The sequence below is a fragment of the Silurus aristotelis genome (genome assembly GCF_946808225.1).
Source record: "Silurus aristotelis genome assembly, chromosome: 4".
In the NCBI taxonomy this organism is placed as follows: Eukaryota; Metazoa; Chordata; class Actinopteri; order Siluriformes; family Siluridae; genus Silurus; species Silurus aristotelis.
The window spans coordinates 19,838,113-19,857,928 of NC_139577.1; the positions used below are offsets into that span (position 1 = coordinate 19,838,113).

The window sequence follows — 19,816 nt, forward strand, 5'->3', positions numbered from 1 at the left end:
TAAAGGCATAAAGACTTGGTATTAATGCTGCTTTAAAAAAAATGGCTATATATCATTTTAAGTGTCTTAATCTGTGAGATCTGTGTTTGCAAAAACAAATGAGTCAGACCATGAAGTCAGTCAGAGGAAGTAGGGTGGAAAAAGAAACTGCATGGTGATTTTCTCTATTTTAATTTTACATGCTTCCACATCCTTCATAACGCTCTAATGATGAGAGCAAGCTCACGGCACAAAGGAAGGTGACCCACTTTACTGTCACCTCTTTCAGCTTCCAGACACCACGGATAATATTCTGGCCCAAATTAAACTGCCTTCTGTGTGTGCATGTGCATATGTGCGTACATCCGCCAGTGTGTGTGTGTGTGTGTGTGTGTGTGTGGCTTGGTGGTTTGTTGGCAGGAACATGCTTAAAATGATGCAGTGCAGCTGTAGTGACTTCAGCCTCCTTCAGTAATTAGCCTCAATGGCAATGCAGCCCATCTGGAGCAGAAAGGATTTATATCTGATCATCCCCCAGTGCCAGCATACACATCACCTACTAAATAAAAAATCAAATTAATCAGCTAATTAGAACAGAATATTTGAATTATTTCATTAGCATTATTACATAACTGATCATCTATTCACATTGACTTTTGACTGGATACATGGATACATGAGTGATATAGCAGTAAACACATCATGAACTTCGCAAAGAAGTGATGGAATCCACCTATTATGCCACTTTACAGTTTATTTGGGCTATACAATTCTAGGTTTTTAGACATGAAATCATGCACTGCAAAGCTACAAAATAACAATATGAAATTAGATAGTTTCATTGCAATTGCATATCCCCCACACAGAAAAATGCAATATTGCTCATATATAAATGGTCCCAGCTAGTCATTTTTTTCATAATTAATTTTAAGCAGTGCATAGCATCTAGTGGTTATAACGTAACTTAAAAAAAACAACACACAGTGAACATTCATGACACACCCAGAAAGCGAGGTGCCCTCTTTACTATTTAAATTACAACACTTTTCCACCCCGATATTACATTTCAACATGCACAATTTGAACATTGTAATAAAGAAGTGACACTTGTAAAGCCTAATGCATTAAATGTCCTGTTGCAATAAACTGGGTTAATTTTCTTTTAGTCAACTAATTGACATAATAAGCAGCAATTATTTATTTAGAGTATGTATTCATATTCAAGATGCATGCCTAATTCCTGAATAGCTACAATTCTTCTAAAGAAAGGGGAAAAAAAAACCAGAAAAGAAACCATCTGATAAGGTCAAGTCTGTGTTTCTCTGTATACTCTGCCAACCTCTGCTACCTGAGATTCTCAGTTCAGTGCCCAAACTGAGTCACGCTGGCACTACATAATTTAGTCCATCTGCTACAATTACACAATTTAGCATCAGGTAAATTCTGTAATATAAGGGAATGCTATATTTATTTAAAATGTCATTAATTTAACTGGACCAAAACAGTCTAAAGTTTTTATACAGATTGGGCATATGGCAACTAAATAGAAAGAATGAATGAAGGAATGAAGGAATAAATTGTACCTATTTAGGGGGCATCTATTACAGGCCTAGAGTCTCAATGGCTTTACCCAATACCAGAACCCCTACAATTCATTTGCAGATCCTTGAGCTTTTCATGAGCTGGATCAGGTGTATGAAGGCTTGGGTTTTGTGTTACTACTGTGCAAAGGCTTCATTGACCTTTTGGTACAAGCATAAATCATGGGTAATTCAAAAGCTACAGTATCTAACAAATGTAAGTACACCCCTTACATTTCAGCAACATTTTTAGTATACCTTCTCAAGGGACAATACAATAGAAATTAAACTTAGATATATTTTAGAGTGGGGCTCGTATGCGAGCGCCTGGTGGCCGGGCCTTCCCCCACGGGGTCCGGCCGGGCTCAACCCGAAGGAGCGATGTGGGGCCGCCTTCCAGTGGGCTCACCACCTGCAGGAGGGACCGTAAGGGGCCAGTGCTGAGAGGATCGGGCAGCAGTCGAAGGCGGGGCCCTCGACAACCCGATCCCTGGACACGGAAGCTAGCTCTAGGGACGTGGAATGTCACCTCGCTGGCGGGGAAGGAGCCTGAGATTGTGCGTGAGGTTGAGAGGTTCCGACTAGAGATAGTCGGGATCACCTCTACACACGGCTTGGGCTCTGGAACCACACTCCTCGAGAGAGGATGGACTCTTCACCACTCTGGAGTTGCCCATGGTGAAAGGCGGCGGGCTGGTGTGGGTTTGCTTATAGCCCCCCAGCTCAGCCGCCATGTGTTGGAGTTCACCCCGGTGAATGAGAGGGTCGTTTCCCTGTGCGCCTACGGGTCGGGGATAGGTCTCTCACTGTCGTCTGTGCCTACGGGCCAAACGGCAGTGTAGAGTACCCGGCCTTCTTGGGGTCTCTGGGAGGGGTGCTGGACAGTGCTCCGACTGGGGACTCCGTCGTTCTACTGGGAGACTTCAATGCGCACGTGGGCAGCGACAGTGACACCTGGAGGGGCGTGATTGGGAGGAACGGCCCCCCTGATCTGAACCCGAGTGGTGTTTAGTTATTGGACTTCTGTGCTAGTTACAGTTTGTCCATAACGAACACCATGTTCAAGCATAAGGGTGTCCATCAGTGCACGTGGCACCAGGACATCCAAGACATACGGCCGCAGGTCAGATGAAACGACCACAAAGTCGATCATCGACCTACGGCCGTATGTCTTGGACACTCGGGTAAAGAGAGGGGCGGAGCTGTCAACTGATCACCACCTGGTGGTGAGTTGGATCCGATGGCGGGGGAGGAAGCTGGACAGACTCGGCAGACCCAAGCGTACTGTGAGGGTCTGCTGGGAACGTTTGGCCGAGTCTCCTGTCAGAGAGATCTTCAACTCCCACCTCCGGCGGAGCTTTGACCGGATCCCGAGGGAGGCCGGAGATATTGAGTCCGAGTGGACCATGTTCTCCACCTCCATTGTCGAAGCGGCCGCTCGGAGCTGTGGCCGTAAGGTCTCCGGTGCCTGTCGAGGCGGCAATCCCCGAACCCGGTGGTGGAAACCGGAAGTAAGGGATGCCGTCAAGCTGAAGAAGGAGTCCTATCGGGCCTGGTTGGCTTGTGGGACTCCTGAGGCAGCTGACGGGTACCGGCAGGCCAAGCGAACTGCAGCCCGGGTGGTTGTGGAGGCAAAAACTCGGGCCCGGGAGGAGTTCGGTGAGACCATGGAGAAGGACTGGCCTCGAAGAGATTCTGGCAAACCGTCCGGCGCCTCAGGAGAGGGAAGCAGTGCCGTACCAATGCTGTTTACAGTGGAGGTGGGGAGCTGTTGACCTCAACTGGGGATGTCGTTAGACGGTGGAAGGAAAACTTCGAGGATCTCCTCAATCCCGCCGTCACGTCTTCCATTGAGGAAGCAGAGGCTGAGGGCTCAGAGATGGACTCGTCCATTACCCAAGCTGAAGTCACCGAGGTAGTAAAGAAACTCCTCGGTGGCTGACACGCCTCTGCAGCATCGCGTGGCGGTCGGGGACAGTGCCTCTGGAATGGCAGACCGGGGTGGTGGTCCCTCTTTTTAAGAAGGGGGACCGGAGGGTGTGTTCCAACTATAGGGGGATCACACTTCTTAGCCTACCTGGGAAAGTCTATGCCAGGGTACTGGAGAGGAAAATACGGCCGATAGTAGAACCTCGGATTCAGGAGGAACAGTGTGGTTTTCGTCCAGGCCGTGGAACACTGGACCAGCTCTATACCCTCTACAGGGTGCTGGAGGGTTCATGGGAGTTTGCCCAACCAGTCCACATGTGTTTTGTGGATTTGGAAAAGGCATTCGACTGTGTCCCTCGCGGCGGCCTGTGGAGGGTGCTCCGGGAGTACGGGGTCCGGGGCCCTTTACTAAGGGCTGTCCAGTCCCTGTACGACCGAAGCAGAAGCTTGGTTCGCATTGCCGGCAGTAAGTCAGACTTGTTCCCGGTGCATGTTGGACTCCGGCAGGGCTGCCCTTTGTCACCGGTTCTGTTCATAATTTATATGGACAGAATTTCTAGGCGCAGCCAGTGGCCGGAGGGTGTCCGGTTTGGTGACAACACGATTTCGTCTCTGCTCTTTGCAGATGATGTTGTCGTGTTGGCTTCATCAGACCAGGACCTTCAGCACGCACTGGGACGGTTTGCAGCCGAGTGTGAAGCGGCTGGGATGAGAATCAGCACCTCCAAATCCGAGGCAATGGTCCTCAGTAGGAAAAGGGTGGCTTGCCCACTTCAGGTTGGAGAAGAGTTCCTGCCGCAAGTGGAGGAGTTTAAGTATCTTGGGGTTTTGTTCACGAGTGAGGGAAGGGTGGAACGGGAGATTGACAGACGGGATCGGTGCAGCTTCTGCAGTAATGCGGTCGATGTGCCGGTCTGTCGTGGTGAAAAAAGAGCTGAGCCGCAAGGCGAAACTCTCGATTTACCGGTCAATCTACGTTCCTACTCTCACCTATGGTCATGAGCTCTGGGTCATGACCGAAAGGACAAGATCCCGGATACAGGCGGCCGAAGTAAGCTTTCTCCGCAGGGTGGCTGGGCGATCCCTTGGAGATAGGGTGAGAAGCTCGGTCACTCGGGAGGAGCTCAGGGTAGAGCCGCTGCTCCTCCACATCGAGAGGGGTCAGCTGAGGTGGCTCGGGCATCTGTACCGGATGCCTCCTGGACGCCTTTCCGAGAAGGTGTTCCGGGCGCGTCCCACTGGGAGGAGACCCCGGGGAAGACCTAGGACACGCTGGAGAGACTATGTCTCCCGGCTGGCCAGGGAACCCCTCGGTGTCCCCCCGGAAGAGTTGGAAGAAGTGTCTAGGGAGAGGGAAGTCTGGGCATCTCTGCTTAGACTGCTGCCCCTGCGACCCGGCCTCGGATAAGCGGGAGAAGATGCCATGCCATGCCATATTTTAGAGTAGTGTGCAGCTTGTATAGCAGAACAGATATACTGTCCTCTGAAAATAACCCACCATATAGCCATTATTGTCCAAATAGCTGGCAACAAATGTGAATACACCCTCAGTGAACATGTCAAAACTGTGAATATTTTGTGTGAGCACACTGATATTTAGCACTGCTTCAACCCTCCTGGTTGTAAAATTCACCAGAGCTGCACAGGTTGTTGCTGGGATCCTCTTTCACTCCTCCATAATGATATCACAGAGCTGCTGGATGTTATCCACATAGTGCCTCTTCACTGTCTGCTTGAGAATGCCCCACAGGTGCTCAATAGTGTTCAGGTCTGGAGTCATACTTAGCCACTCAATCACCTTCACCTTTAGCTTCCTTGGCAAGGAAGTTGTCATCTTGGCTTTGTGTTTGAGGTCGTGATTAAAAGCGGATCTTCCGCTTCTGCAACCTCTAAAGCACTCATGCTTCTGCACCTGACGCACAGCACGAGGACTCAACTTATTTGATGGACCATTGAGAGGTCTGTTCCGAGTGGAACCAGTCATGGAAAACCTCTGTATGACCCTGGCCACTGTGCTATAACTCAGTTTCATGTTGTTACTGATCTAATAGCCAAGGCCATCGATGTGGAGAGCAACAGTTCTAATTCTCCATTCCTCAGACAGTTATTCGCCATGAGGTGCTGTGTAAAATATCCAGTGGTCAGTATGAGAGAATTGTTCTCCAGGCACCAAAATTTTAACTGCTCTTAAAAAAGATACACACATTTATATGGTCCTGTCAAGCAGACAAAACATGAACATGATAAATAGGACATGTGGCCTTACATGATTAAACGATGAACAGCTGTAATCACTAAGGGTCTACTCACTTTTGTTGCCAGCTATTTTGACAATAATGGCTGTATGTTGAGTTATTTTCAGAGGACAGGAAATCTGAACTGATATAAAATCTGCCCATTTACTACTCTAAAATATATCCAAGTTTCATTTCTAAAGAATTGTCCCTTGACAGGATATACTAAAATGGTTTCTTAAATGTGAGGGGTGTACTCACGTTTGTGTGGCCCCAATCTAGTATAAATCACAACCTGTATGAACATTGCATAAAACATTAGCAATGTATTATAAATCGAATAAGATAGCAATAATGGCTGTTTGATTAATAAAAGAAAACACACACAGCAACAAATCTGAGAAATCTAAGTCATTTTATCGTTGCTCAAAGATGAGGAATGTCAAAATTAGGAGTAAATGTCGAAGATGTTCAAAAATGCACATATCATTCTTATGGTGTATTAGTAAATATAAGGTAAATAGGTACGTCACATGACATTTTTTATGGACATTTGATTGCCACACCAGTGAATTTATTAGTTTAATCCTGGCCAGCCCAGTATAATTGATTTTATTGTAAAACAAACAAAAAACAAAACAAACAAACAAATCAAAACTCACTATATAAACTAATGAAGTATTTGGGCTTTATAGAAAACAAACCATCAAGACAAGAGAGCACATGCAACAAGAGAACTGGGAGCACCAGAGTGACATTTTGTCAATTACTTTAATACAAACAATGTACAATGTTTTGTCAAACAGATTTATAGAGAAATATGAACTCTGAAATTCCCCAGACGCTTTGATGTCTTTCTCTAGACATGGGCATGTGCCAAACAGAAAGCTTATGCTCATAGTCATTCAACAGGACCAGCCAAGCAAAACCTGCTCAGAGCAAAGCAGATGCATTAAGAATGAGAATATAACACTGCCTCTCATATCTATGTCCATTTAATTTAACACTGTAATCTGTGTTGATAAGGATCTGATGTCATCAAGGCTTCCTGTAGGACTCAAGGCTTTTATAATTAGGAAAGAAAACACTCCCTAATCATGCACTGTTTCAGCTACTCAATCCTTCAACACTCTTCAGGTTATGAGGCCCCGTTTGCCTTCAGTTCATGTGGCCCAACATCCCTCTGTCTATTCCATTTCAGTCACTGAATCGAGCTCAGACAGAAATCTCTGGCACTTTGCAGTTAGTACATTAATTGCCTCACTGACCAAGACATCAGGTGGTAAGATTCCAGTAGACTCCACTGAGACTGAAAAAGAGAGACAAAAAGAATATCAGCCAGTGACTACCCTACTTTAGCTGGAAATATTATATTATATATAATATTTTTTTTATTTATAAAAAAAAAAAAAAAAAAAAAAAACAGCTTCCGTGAGTCAACAATACATACATATAAAATGGTCCCGTACTCTTCCGAGTTTCACCAAGTTCTTTAGGTCATCGTGTCTAATCACTTCTCTGCTGCATGTATCAAGACGACTGTTGACCACCTTAGCCACTTGTTTTCCTTAAGTGAACATTTGAATAAATAAATGAATAAATAAACAACCAAAGAATGATGATGATAAAACAATCAATAAGACCATGTCTGGAAGTGCTTTACTGAGGCTGTGGACAGCCTAGAAGAGAGAGAATCATACCATCAACATCCTCTAATTCAATAACTCCAGGTGAGAAGCAGCGCTTTAATCTCTCAGCTTTTTCTCCTTCAATCGTCTGCAGTAACGTGATCTCAGGAAGTAGCCTATAACTAGCAGTGGCCACTGGGGAAAACTTGGCATGGTCCTTACCTACACAGTGTAAAGTGGAGATGGATAAGAATGATTGAATGCAACATTTCAGACAGCAATCAGCATTATAAGTGATTGCTTTGACATGTTTAATGACAATAATTCCAATATGTTTTCTTGTACTTAGACCCACTCAAGATTGATTGAAACACAAATTGAAAACTATAACCGTCTTACCAGTTTTCATTAAGTAATACTTAAATTAATTCTAGATATTTACACTTTCCCTTACATTATGTGGTACCCAGGCAGCAGCTGATCCACATACACAAGTGTTTCAATGAATTCACTGCCATTATCCCTCTAATCTGAGTACACTTCAGTAGAGGCCAATGTGTTCAAATTCATGGCAATACCTCTGACTATTTTGAAGGCACTAACATTTTCCTTCAGTTATGTGGATTTCCAGTTCATTAAATCAAAGTAGGCTTTGGATTTCTCAGGTTTACTAAGGTTCATTTTTTAGTCTTTATAAACCTACACATACTATATATAATTTTTTTTCTCTTAATTTTTTTTAAACAATTATAATAGACATGTAAACTAGACAGAGCTCATAATTCTTCACCTATTCCTTTAACGCAGTGCATGACTATATCCAGCTCTTGTCCTGGCCGAAGCTGTGCCAAGAGGATGTCTTCATGGACAGGACCAATGTTAGCATCAGCAAACACATCAGCCTGGTTTCCGATAGGTACCCACTTCATGTCCTTTGAATACACTGAAAAACAACACAATAAGCAGAAATTTGGTTTCTTCATAAATCTACTGAACGCTCCAACCAAACATGATTTTCAAGTGTCTTAAATAGCAGATCCACATTCTAAGTGTGTACCCAACTCATCCATCAGATCATACTGAAAATACAAACACTATACCAGGTTATTGTACCAGGCAGCTGCACAATTCATTACAAAAACTCAGATGAGAACAGCTTTAAAATCAAGTGTAACCATAAAATACACAAAGTAAAGTATAATGCAGTTCAATGCAAACAAAAGTTTACTTCAAATAACACAAATAATAAGTGTATTTATAAACACATCACAAATGAATGCTTCGATGTTCTATCAATCATACAATATTAACACTTCTCTACTTACCCATGTGATTGAGGTATAGTTCTTTGGGATCAGAGGCATCTTTAGAAGCCCTGGGATTCCTTGAGCATTTGATCTTCAACTGAAGCTGAATTGTGTCAATTTCAGTGCCTTCCTCATCACCTAAAATAAAAAGAACAAAACCCAGCCATATTAAACAATGTGACTAAAAATGCTTCTCTCATTTAAACAGATTATTATAGAAATAAAGTACAACAATGAGGCATTTAAACAGTGTTTAAACTGTGTGTTGACAGACTCATCAGTTTAATGATGAAAACAGAAATGCTTTAGAGGTCAATGACTCATGTCTGGGTTATACATAAATATAACAACCTCTTACCAGGATTTCTGTACTCAAAAAGACGAGGATCAACTTTAATGGGGACCAAGCCAAGTCTATGTGCTAGGATTTCATCTTGAATTATCGATGTATTGTTGTAAATGAAAACCTTTTCAACTGCCATAGTTGGGACCTAGATGAGAAGAAATACGAGGAAATAAGAATCCCTTTGCCAAATATACGTGATTTACAAGCATTGGTCATGCGCACTGCAATGCAACGTACTTCATAACCATAGAGAATATGGGCAACATGGACAAAAGTTTGTGGACACCAACTTATGTGCTTGTTGTACATCCCATTGCAGATATAGTCCTATTTTACTATTATAATACCCTCCATTCTTCTCTAAAGGTTTTCTACTAGATTACGAAGAGTTTTTGCTCATTCAGTTTCAGGAACATTAGTGAGTTCAGGCACTGAAATACAGTAATGAGGGCTTGCAAGCAGTCATTCCAATTTATCCAAAAGTGTTTAGTACAGTTGAGGTTATGGATCTGTACAGGACACTCAATTTTGTTTACATTAAAATTGACAGACCATGTCTTCATATATCTTCTTTTGTACACAAAGAAAAGCGTAGTGCTTGAACATTCTAAAACCACGTACTTCCAATGAAGGGAACGATTCAGCAAACAAATGCATTGCAGACAATTGTTTACTTCCAACTTAACAACAGCATCAGGGTAAAAAGAAGATATGAGTGATGGCCTTATGATGTATAGATCAGTGCAATGCACTGTTTAAAAAAACCCCAGCAAGACCTTTTCCACAAATATTTTCCATGTCCACAGACTGTCTATATTTACAGTGCATAGGTTTTTTTAATTGACATTTTCATGCAAATTTGGATAACCAAGACAGTGAATGAGTAACATCCTACCTCAGCTAGTAAAATCCGTCTGAAAGCGTTAGCAATGGCAGCGTCAATTCCCACCATATCAAACTCCAGCGTGTTCTCATCCAGATGAACAATATCGAGCCTGAAATTCTGTTTTATCACATATTAAAAAAAAGATTATCCTTTACAAAAGAGCAGACTCACGTGGCCAAAAAAGAGAGGCTCAACTCCTATAGTACCTTTTTGAACCTCTTGAGGTCCCAAGTGTCATCATAACCAGGATAATTACCAGGGAAATCTGTAGAATGAACCTGGAAAATTAGAATTTGTCTATTAAACACATTAAAACTCACGATTACAATAAACACGTTTACTTAATTAATACACATGGTGTGGCTACTGTCAGTATCAATGTATAAATCCATCAGTGGGTTTATAAACAAAGTGTGCCTTCATTTAATGATAAACAGCACTGATGTTATGTATAACCCGAATATGTCATACGTACATTTTTAACTCCGAATTCGCCCAAAATCACTCTATCGCGGATCTCATCCACGTTTCTCATAGGTACCGCCATTTTGCAAGCTGTCCAGCGCCACCTCCTCCTACTGCAGACTTCCGCTCAAACCCGCGTTTACAGTTCAAAATAAAACGCGCCAAAAGCTTTTCATCGGCCTTATTACCGCATTTAAGCTTTGGGTGTTTTTTTTTATATATATATGTTTTATTGTTCAAGTGTACGTGCCATTCCAACGTTGTTGCGGTTGGCGTAAAATCATAAAAGCACTTCGCGGTGACTATTATTTTGTATCAGTGTGCACGCGCAGCTCGGCGTCATTCTCGCCGCGCGCAAGGCTTCAACTCGCGGGATTTAGGGCTGGAGCGCGCGCTTGTGAGGGGAAAATGCATTTAAAGTTCATTTATTTGCTGTAAAACAGTTAGAAACAGTTCGGACTCGGTGGAAACCCGACCCCCGGGTAGAATGGTGTAGTTTATCTGAAACTAATACAATATTAAAGGGGAAAAAATAATTTTTATATATAAAAAAAGAACGACGAAGAATGGACGGCAGCCGTGAGGGAAATGAAAGTTTGGGCGAGGGCAGAGGCACAGACGCTCAGGAGAAAGCTCAGGAGGGCAGTAGCACCTGTGCAGAGGTACACATTTAATATATATCTAGTAACTAGTGCAAATATTAATACTATTTTACTTCAAAATAAACTAATTGTATCCCACGGTCTACTTAGTGTCGTATTGTTAGGTAACACCTGTCACTATCTCGGCGGTTAGTAGCATTTGCAGTCATTCATGTTGTTTTAAAATAAAACTTGAATGTTCTCTCTTCTTTCTTTCTTTCTTTCTTTCTTACATGTCTGACTGCATAGCTTAATGCAATATACCACAGTGCTGCTAAATTCCCTAAAATCGCTGGTCAGAAGGTGGTGATTCGTTTTCTGTAACAGCAGTTATACAGTGTGAAAGTAGTCCCGGCTATGAGGCGGATCAGAGGTTTAGATTAATGCACCCACTTTACTGCTTTATCTATGCAATAGTAACAGATTGTTTACAGCAGGGGTTCCCCAAACCCACCGAAGAATAACATTTTATTTTGTTTAAAAAAAAAACAAAAATACAACTTCCAAATTAGAGATTGGTCGTTCATGAACGATTCGTTCATTTTGAACGAGTCTTTAATGTGACTCAAAAGAATGAGTAGTCCCAGTCGTTCATTTTCTACTTGACACGCAAAGAATCGCACAATCTCTGTAATTTATGGCCAGGAAACAGATTTAGTAGGTCTCGATTCTTTTAGTCCGACTACATCTGTTGTTCAAAACATTCCGAATCGTCTATTACTGGCGTTTCCCCTCTTCGACTGTGATTGGCATCACTTTTTAATACAAACACGCCCAATAATATAGTTCGAACCCTGACACTTGATTGACAGGTTTCCGTTCAAGGCATCGGAAATTCAACTGCAAAAGGAAATTGCGATTGGCAGGTGAAAAAGCGAAAATGCAGATGTGGTGATTAATATTATTAAATTATTATGACTCGTAAAACACAAGAAATTCAGTTGCAAATGGACTTTGCTTTTCCATTAGAAATGTAACAAGTCACTGTGCGTTTGCAAAATCGAAAACGCAGACGGTAATGCAAGATTTGCAATTGCGTTTGGATTTAGGGCTGTAGCTGTCGATTATCTTGGTAATCGAGTATTTTACCGTTTATTCCATCGATTAATCGAATAAGTACCGAATTTTCCGGACTATAAGCCGCTACTTTTTCCCCACGTTTTGAACTCCGCGGCTTAAACAATGAAGCGGCTTATTTATGAATTTTTCCCGGTTTCACAAGCTTCATGCCAAAAAACTGAGCCCCATAACATTAGACAATGAAATTTCCGAACGGAAACGAAAAAACGCACCTCACCTGTGTTCTGAGCTGCACGGCATCGGGAGAGAAATTGTTGTGAAAGGAAGGAGGAAGACAGTGAACAATGACTTTCTTGGTCGGCTACTGTTTAGATACAAGCTGTTGTAACAAGTTGAGTCTGGGTGAAGGGAGAGCTCACTAACTCCAGTTGCAACAGAAATCATATAAGCACAGACAGGTTTCCAAAACTCGTCCTTTTTTATTTTTCTTGGCAACAGCGTTACGGGTTAGTCAAAGAAACTTAGAAATGAGCATCAGAAAATAATAAGGACATATTCCTCGTCCTTGCACACATGCAGTAATAGCGGAAAAATGCAGCGGCAGGCTATTCCCAAAATGCCGCTCTGCTCTTAAAGGAGCCACAACATATTTCACTCGTTACACCGTGTAACAGACACTGTCTTTCATTAAAGCCTGTGTAAAGTTCATTAGTTTCAGTGTGGACAGCGGCTTATAGACAGGTGCAGCTTATTTATGTTAAAAATAAAAATCTTTGTCAAATTCAGTGGGTGCGGCAGTTTTGGAAACCTGTCTGTGCTTATATGATTTCTGTTTCAACTGGAGTTAGCGAGCTCTCCCTTCACCCAGACTCAATGCGTTACAACGGCTTGTATCTAAACAGTAGCCTACCAAGAAAGTCATTGTTCACTGTCTTCCTCCTTCCTTTCACAACTATTTCTCACGGGAGTTTATCTTCTGACATCGTCGTGCGTTTAAAATAAAAAAAAATAAAAAACGTTTTTTTCTCCTGATGCAGAGCAGCTCAGAACACAGGTAATGTGCGTTTTTTCGTTTCCGTTCGGAAATTTCATTGGTCTAATATTATAGGGCTCAGTTTTTTAGCTTGAAGTTTGTGAAACCGGGAAAACCCCAGGAAAAATTCATAAATAAGCCGCTTTGTTGTTTCAATATAATCCGTATTTTCCGGATTATAGTCCAGAAAATACGGTAAATAACACATTATAACATATGACGTTGTTTTATTTCCTACTTATCTTACTATTTATTTATTTTTTTTTTTTCCTTGTCTTGAAGCGTTTGCTACCACTGAGGGAGCTGTACCCTTATATTCATTGTGGTCTCTGCAATGGCTTCTACATTGATGCCACCACAATCACTGAATGCCTTCATTCATGTAAGTGTGACACTTGATGCTGACTACATAGAGCAGGATTTCCTAGATACTGGCCATGAACATTAGAGTCTAGCATAGGTTGGCATTGTTGCCAATTAACTCACTGATTATTTGTGTAATCAAAAATAATCATCTAGGCATTGGTAATCACATCACTGTCTTTTATTTATTCACAGTCTGTAAAAGCTGCATTGTCAAGTACTTCTTCTACAGCAACATGTGTCCCAACTGTGGCATTGTTGTTCATCAAACACAACCTCTATATAATTTAAGGTACTACTATCTTGTATTACCATTTTTGTCTCTTCCTTTGTACTTCACGGTAGTTTAAAGTTACTGTAGGGGTTCATAGACTCGCTGTCCACTTTATTAGGAACACCCGTACAATCAGCATTACCATATTTTAATCAAAGAGCAGCAGCACAATGTATAAAATCCTGCAGGTTAAGTACAGGTACAAGCTCACATCGTTGATCAGATGTGAAATGGGATCTCTGTTATTCAAACCAGATTTTTCTGAAAATGTTGATCTCTTGGGATCATACACAACAGTCTCTAGAGTTTACATAGAGTGCTGCAAAACATCCTGTATACAGATGGTCTGCAGGTTAGAACATCTGATTAATGACCGAGATCGGAGGATAATGACCAGACTGATCTGAGCTGACAGGAAATCTATAACTCAGATGCGCACTTTTTACAAACGCGGTACCAACCTTCATGCTACGATCAAAATCACAGAGCTCACAATTTTTCATTTTGATGTATAATGTGACCAATAACTGAAACTCTTGACCTGTATCTGCATGATCTTCGAATTGGGTTGCTGCAACATGATTAGCAAATTAGATAAAGGTGTGAATATGTAGGTGTTCCTAATATATTGGACAATTGGTTTATATAAACTCTAAAGCTTTCAATGAATGACAATAAATAAAGCACATACAGGAAGCTTTGCTGACAGCAAGCATAATTTCCTGTGATTAAACTATATCTTTCTCTTTTCTCTGATGGAAAGGAGACCATTGAGAGTTTGATGTTATTGTCACAACAACCCCTTGGGTGTAAATTATACTGCTATTTTGGAACTATATTAGACTTGCCCATGTTAAATCCACATGGCTTATTTTTCCTTTTGCAATGCTCATAGAGCCATTGTTGAACTGTCTTTACTGTCTTACTTAATTTTTTTTCCTCACAGACCTGACAGGCAGTTACAAGATATTGTTTATAAGACAGTCCCATATTTGGAGGAAGGTAAGATGATATTTTACTTCAAATGTTTGGCAACCTGTTCTAATATCCCATCATCATTCATTATGCTCATTTTGTCATTGTGTTTGGTTCCCATTCAAGCGGAGAGGGCACAAATGCGTGCATTTTACAAAGAGAGACGTCTGCCGATCCCAAAACCAGGTGTGCTCATTTAAATGCAGCTGCATATTTTATAAAAATCATCTTTGTATATGTTTCAACGTATTTAGTTTCGAGATGGTGGTTGAACTAAACTGATGATCTTTTGATTTTCCCTCATTTCTTATTGAATAACAGTCAACACAGCTAAAAGCAGTATGCTTCCAATTAAGTTTCTGAAACAGAAACAGAGAGACCACATGCCGCAGTCCATTTTCACCATTCCTCCAGAGCTCGACGTGTCCCTAATGTTAGATTTTGTTGGGTGAGTGGTCTTGTTTTCTGTCTCGGTTTTATACTCGTACCTTTCAATGTAGAGTTTGCAAATATGGATTTTAACATTAGATGGAGTTACTCCAGAAACAACCCAGCAATGGCCAACTGAAAATAAAGTATTTGCACAATATTGATCTTTTTTTTTATTATTTATTTGTTTATTATAATTTTTGTTTCACAGAGCTGAGGAGGGCATTGAGAATTATAAGGCAAGTTTACATTTATAATTGTATTCCAGGCATGTTGTTTATCTGGGTTATATTGATCTAATGAAGTCTTCCATTTGCAGCCTTTGGAGAGAAAGTATATCCGTGTCTCAGGTGAAGCCACTATTCGGCACGTGGAGCTGTTTATCAGAAGGAAGATGGAGTTAAGTCCAAATATGAAGGTAAAGCAAACAGTTATATCATTTATGGCATTTATTACCCTGCTTTAATCAAGTGTGATCAAGTGTGAAGATCCTTACCAATAGCACTGTACGGGTTTCAGACTGTAGTATTTGCATAAATGTGTACACACTAAACTGTAAAACTGGTGTACATCACTATTGTAAAATATACAATAATCAGTTGTTTTATTTGTAACTAATTTTAGGAAAATACAAATCTGGGTCTTTTTTTTCGAATTTGATAAAAGATTGTGGATGAATTGGCGCTATTAATTTTGTAAGCCACTGACTGTGTTAAGCGTACAGTACTGTACATGCATGCAGGGTCAGGACCCACTTTTAGACACTGCAAGCTCAGTCATTCAGGTTCTAAAGTTAGTAAATGGAATATTGGGTGTTCAAATCTCAGAAAACCACGAAAAACACACCTATTACCTATACCTATTATCTATCTATCTATCTATCTATCTATCTATCTATCTATCTATCTATCTATCTATCTATCTATCTATCTATCTATCTATCTATCTATCTATCTATCTATCTATCTATCTATCTATCTATCACATGTATATGCATATACAGTGAGGAAAATAAGTATTTGAACACCCTGCTATTTTGCAAGTTCTCCCACTTAGAAATCATGGAGGGGTCTGAAATTGTCATCGTAGGTGCATGTCCACTGTGAGAGACATAATCAAAAAAAATAAATCCCGAAATCACAATATATGATTTTTAAGCTATTTATTTGTATGATGCAGCTGCAAATAAGTATTTGAACACCTGGGAAGTCAATGTTAATATTTGGTACAGTAGCCTTTGTTTGCAATTACAGAGGTCAAACGTTTCCTGTAGTTTTTCACCAGGTTTGCACACACTGCAGGAGGGATTTTGGCCCACTCCTCCACACAGATCTTCTCTAGATCAGTCAGGTTTCTGGCCTGTCGCTGAGAAACACGTAGTTTGAGCTCCCTCCAAAGATTCTCTATTGGGTTTAGGTGTGGAGACTGGCTAGGCCATGCCAGAACCTTGATATGCTTCTTACAGAGCCACTCCTTGGTTATCCTGGTTGTGTGCTTCGGGTCATTGTCATGTTGGAAGACCCAGCCTCGACCCATCTTCAATGCTCTAAATGAGGGAAGGAGGTTGTTCCCCAAAATCTCGCAATACATGGCCCCGGTCATCCTCTCCTTAATACAGTGCAGTCGCCCTGTCCCATATGCAAAAAAACACCCCCAAAGCATGATGCTACCACCCCCATGCTTCACAGTAGGGATGGTGTTCTTGGGATGGTACTCATAATTTTTCTTCCTCCAAAAACGTTTAGTGGAATTCTGACCCAAAAGTTCTATTTTGGTCTCATCTAACCACATGACTTTCTCCCATGACTCCTCTGGATCATCCAAATGGTCATTGGCAAACTTAAGACGTGCCTGGACATGTCCTGGTTTAAGCAGGGGAACCTTCCGTGCCATGCATGATTTCAAACCATGACGTCTTAGTGTATTACCAACAGTAACCTTGGAAACGGTGGTCCCAACTCTTTTCAGGTCATTGACCAGCTCCTCCCGTGTAGTTCTGGGCTGATTTCTCACCTTCCTTAGGACCATTAAGACCCCACGAGGTGAGATCTTGCATGGAGCCCCAGCCTGAGGGAGATTGACAGTCATGTTTAGCTTCTTCCATTTTCTAATGCTTGCTCTAACAGTGGACCTTTTTGCACCAAGCTGCTTGGCAATTTCCCTGTAGCCCTTTCCAGCCTTGTGGAGGTGTACAATTTTGTCTCTAGTGTCTTTGGACAGCTCTTTGGTCTTGGCCATGTTAGTAGTTGGATTCTTACTGATTGTATGGGGTGGACAGGTGTCTTTATGCAGCTAACGACCTCAAACAGGTGCATCTAATTTAGGATAATAAATGTAGTGGAGGTGGACATTTTAAAGGCAGACTAACAGGTCTTTAAGGGTCAGAATTCTAGCTGATAGACAGGTGTTCAAATACTTATTTGCAGCTGTATCATACAAATAAATAGTTTAAAAATCATATTGTGATTTCTGGATTTTTTTTTTTTTTAGATTATGTCTCTCACAGTGGACATGCACCTACGATGACAATTTCAGACCCCTCCATGATTTCTAAGTGGGAGAACTTGCAAAATAGCAGGGTGTTCAAATACTTATTTTCCTCACTGTATATGTGTGTGGCAATTTGTAACTGTAATGCCTAAGTTATGTAAACAGACTGGATTTGTTCCCTTTATTTACATTTGAAACACACCGATCGAAGAGCATGATAGCGTCTTATGACCCATTTGCTAATATTCCTTCATGATATGTAGGTTGAAATCAAGGTAAAGAGGGAAATATGGCATTGTAGAAATTATATATTTTATTTAGTGTGGGCTAATCTGGGGTTCATCTCTTAGGAGGAATACCAGATGTTTCAATGTACACCTCACTGAGATTTGAGCTAATTGTGACTTAATTAATTAATTGACTGTACTTGGACAGGTGGATGTTGTTTGTGGAGAGCATCTCTTAGAACAGCGTCAATCTTTAAGAGAAGTGCAAATCACAATGGGAGAAAATGCCCTACAGGTGAGTATCAGTTCAAATTTGATCCTGTGGGTAAATTTACTTGTGACTCATCATATGAGTATATTTCAGTAATTGAACCTGTACAGGCTGATGACTGCCTTATTTTCTTTCCTTATTTTTTAGGATGGAATGCTGGTTTTACAATTCGGACTTGTGCTGCCTTCTCAGTAAACAGAACTTATTTTCTAACCTTCCATCTACAGAGAGAATACTAAGGGCTATTCTGTACTTTTTTGGCAAAAAATAGTTTCACTTATTGCTTCTTGTTGAAAACATTTCTCAGTAGGTTAACAATTTTTCTCTCAATTTGTATGCATTCTTTAATGCAGTTTTTACATTTATAGAAACCCTTAACTTTTATGGGAAAAACCATATAACCTTTAAATAAAAAAGGAAATGTCTTGTTTAATTATATAAGTCCAATGGATTTGTTTTCTACACACTTAATATATATTTGCGTATCGGTGCTTTTGACCAAAACAGTTGGATAAAAAAAATAAAGTTTTTTTTTTTTTTTAAGATACTGATTCTTAGTGTGATTATTAGAATTTGTGTGCATCAGTTTAAATTCATTGTAGTTGATAACCATTCAATTGTACACGTCACTCTGTGGTTCTTTGCCTCATCTAAAAATTCAGTGCTAGAATGTTTTGAAAGCAATATTTTTAGACTGTTACTAAGCTTGCGGTTTAAAAATTTTTTGATTGGGAGTAAAAGGAAAATGGTGTAATATTTGTCCTATGCAATGTAGCAACATATACACTGTCATGCATAGCTGCATATTTCTGAAACTCAAAGCAGCTTTTTTTTATTTATATATTCCAATGTTTATTATATTTCTGCACTAAGAGTGCTAGGTTTTTGTGACTGCTATTTCCATATCGTAACATAATTTTATTGTACAATTTCATGGCATCCACACAATTATGAAAATACAATGCGTATATTTCACTTTGACACTTACCCACTGTTTACAGTACTCTCACTGCTGTGAAAAAATCTGTCTCACCAGTTCTACAGTTCTATAAGTTATTTGTATGTGCATTTCATGAAAAGGACACTTTTCCCAGGCTGCTCTCACCATCTGAGATGCCCATTAGCAGATTGAATATTTTTTAATTAGTAGGATAAATATACTAAAGATGAGGAGCTAAAGTATACTGTAAGTGTGATACAGTGCACACTGAATAGTATCACCTGGAAAACCCTAAAGTGAAATACTCCTTTTCTATAATAACATCTCATCTAAGACAAGTTCAGGACCATGGACAGAGTATGCATTCAAAATTTCATTGTTAAACTGATAATAAAAATATGGAACTTGAATGTATGGTTTGTGATATTATAGTAAAAAAAAAAAAAAAAAACTTTTTGTATTATACTGCAATTGTTTTTGTGCTTGAATCCAGCTCAGTGATAAAAACAAACAGATTTTTGCATTCATTGATTTACAAGTGATGCAGTGTTCCTCACTATTCAAAGCAAAATATTACTTAAAGCCTGTTTTCTTTTTTCAAAAGAAAGCAAATTGGATTAACACATTTTATATTTATACCGATATATATCGGTAGGAGAATGCTGAGAATGAAGCCACTAGGAGGGAGAAAAAGAGGAAGGCCAAGGAGGAGGTTCATGGATGTGGTGAGGAAAGACATGCAGGTAGTTGTTTTAAAAGAGGCAGATGTAGAGGACAGGGGGATATGGAGACGGATGAT

The 19,816-nt window shown here is 40.6% G+C and overlaps 2 protein-coding genes across 3 annotated transcripts; one reads left to right on the forward strand and one right to left on the reverse strand.

The window, feature by feature from the left end:
* Positions 1-6,474: 6,474 nt before the first annotated feature.
* Positions 6,475-10,522, reverse strand: polr1c (RNA polymerase I and III subunit C). 2 transcript variants are annotated; one of them, XM_083539454.1, is made up of 9 exons: positions 10,365-10,522; positions 10,096-10,167; positions 9,899-10,006; positions 9,016-9,148; positions 8,676-8,795; positions 8,141-8,293; positions 7,423-7,572; positions 7,173-7,289; positions 6,475-7,031 (listed from the first exon to the last, which is right to left on the reverse strand). In XM_083539454.1, exons 1-9 carry the CDS (start codon positions 10,434-10,436, stop codon positions 6,910-6,912), a joined length of 1,047 nt encoding a protein of 348 aa, XP_083395580.1. In that variant the 5' UTR covers positions 10,437-10,522; the 3' UTR covers positions 6,475-6,909. The 2 variants fall into 2 exon arrangements, with proteins under 2 accessions (XP_083395580.1, XP_083395581.1); XM_083539455.1 differs by having other exon boundaries at positions 10,096-10,154; positions 10,365-10,463.
* A 158-nt stretch (positions 10,523-10,680) lies between these two features.
* On the forward strand, positions 10,681-19,171 carry pcgf6 (polycomb group ring finger 6). Its single transcript, XM_083539460.1, has 10 exons — positions 10,681-11,016; positions 13,331-13,430; positions 13,607-13,703; positions 14,632-14,687; positions 14,787-14,846; positions 14,982-15,108; positions 15,301-15,328; positions 15,409-15,507; positions 18,015-18,101; positions 18,225-19,171. The coding sequence occupies exons 1-10, from the start codon at positions 10,921-10,923 to the stop codon at positions 18,270-18,272; spliced, it is 798 nt and encodes a 265-aa protein (XP_083395586.1). The 5' UTR covers positions 10,681-10,920; the 3' UTR covers positions 18,273-19,171.
* Positions 19,172-19,816: the final 645 nt, after the last annotated feature.